The sequence below is a fragment of the Penaeus monodon genome, chromosome 27 (genome assembly GCF_015228065.2).
Source record: "Penaeus monodon isolate SGIC_2016 chromosome 27, NSTDA_Pmon_1, whole genome shotgun sequence".
NCBI lineage: Eukaryota > Metazoa > Arthropoda > Malacostraca > Decapoda > Penaeidae > Penaeus > Penaeus monodon.
The window spans coordinates 36,736,380-36,737,455 of NC_051412.1; the positions used below are offsets into that span (position 1 = coordinate 36,736,380).

General features: G+C 35.1%; 1 protein-coding gene across 1 annotated transcript in view; it reads left to right on the forward strand.

Moving 5' to 3' along the window:
• Nucleotides 1-628: 628 nt before the first annotated feature.
• The window catches only part of LOC119590511 (protein fuzzy homolog), a 10,487-nt gene continuing 10,039 nt past the window's right edge, over nt 629-1,076 (forward strand). Inside the window, exons 1-2 of the mRNA XM_037939160.1 lie at nt 629-754; nt 915-1,037. Coding sequence (XP_037795088.1) covers nt 671-754; nt 915-1,037 — 207 coding nt within the window. The 5' untranslated portion in view covers nt 629-670. The remainder of the gene's footprint in view (nt 755-914; nt 1,038-1,076) is intronic.

Genomic DNA, 1,076 nt, shown 5'->3' on the forward strand with positions numbered 1-1,076 from the left:
TAACCAAAGCATTCTTTTAAAAATTTAGTCCATTATTAAGAGTACACAAGGATTAACATTGATAATATTTATTCAAACACATATATCACAATTTAAAGTTGTTCAAAAAGCCATATACCACTTGTCAAATACCTAATATAATATAGAAAGAAAAATAAAAAAATAAAGCTGTCTTGTCCTTTGAGTGAGCACAGAGGAAAAATTTGGGTTTTATGTACAAATAAAAATAAGAAGGAAGAATCATGTCAGTTTAATAATAATATTGATCTCTTTCAGCCCGATGCTTTTATGGTTCTCTAAATGGTGTACACGTTTTGGTGAATCTCATGGAGTACCTGGCACAACAAGGACTCGAAAAGCCTCACTTACGTGGAAAACTATCATGGGTAGGTAAGATAAAAAGTGAAAAAAATGTAGCATGCTGCTAATTTTTCAACTCTTAGGAGTCAGTAAATCAGTAGTGTTAATCAGTTATACTAAACTTCTGTGGTGAAATACTTTCAAAGACTTTATATCCTTGCTATTGGTTGACACATACCCAATTTAAAATTTCTTGATAACATTTATGATGATGCCTAATGAAACTGTCCTTTTATTCCAGCATTAGACTGGTTTTGGTTAGAGGTAGTGAAAAACAGGAGATAGCAGTGACAGTAGCCTCCTGGACCTCATGTTTGCATCCCTAGTCTTGCTACTTGGACTTGATACTGTGACCTCATCAACTAATATTGAGAGATTAAAACGAGACATCAGAGTAAGTTGTATTTGGGCATTTTAGCATGTCTGTACTGAGAGTAGATGCCCAGTATGTATTAATAGATGTTATTATTTTTTATCAACAGTAAAAATTACACATGGTACAGTTTGTTGCTCCATAGAAATTATCAAATAATGTATTTTCACTTTTCCCATAGCCTTGCTTCCCATTGCTGGATGAGCTTCTCTTCCGTGCAGTTGGGGGGGAAAACCATCAGGGCTTCTCTCATCTTACGGATGTGCTGAGTGTGTTATTCCTCCCAGAGCACCATGCACTACAGGTCAGCATGTTTAGTGTCAGTACATGTCCAGAAAAATCC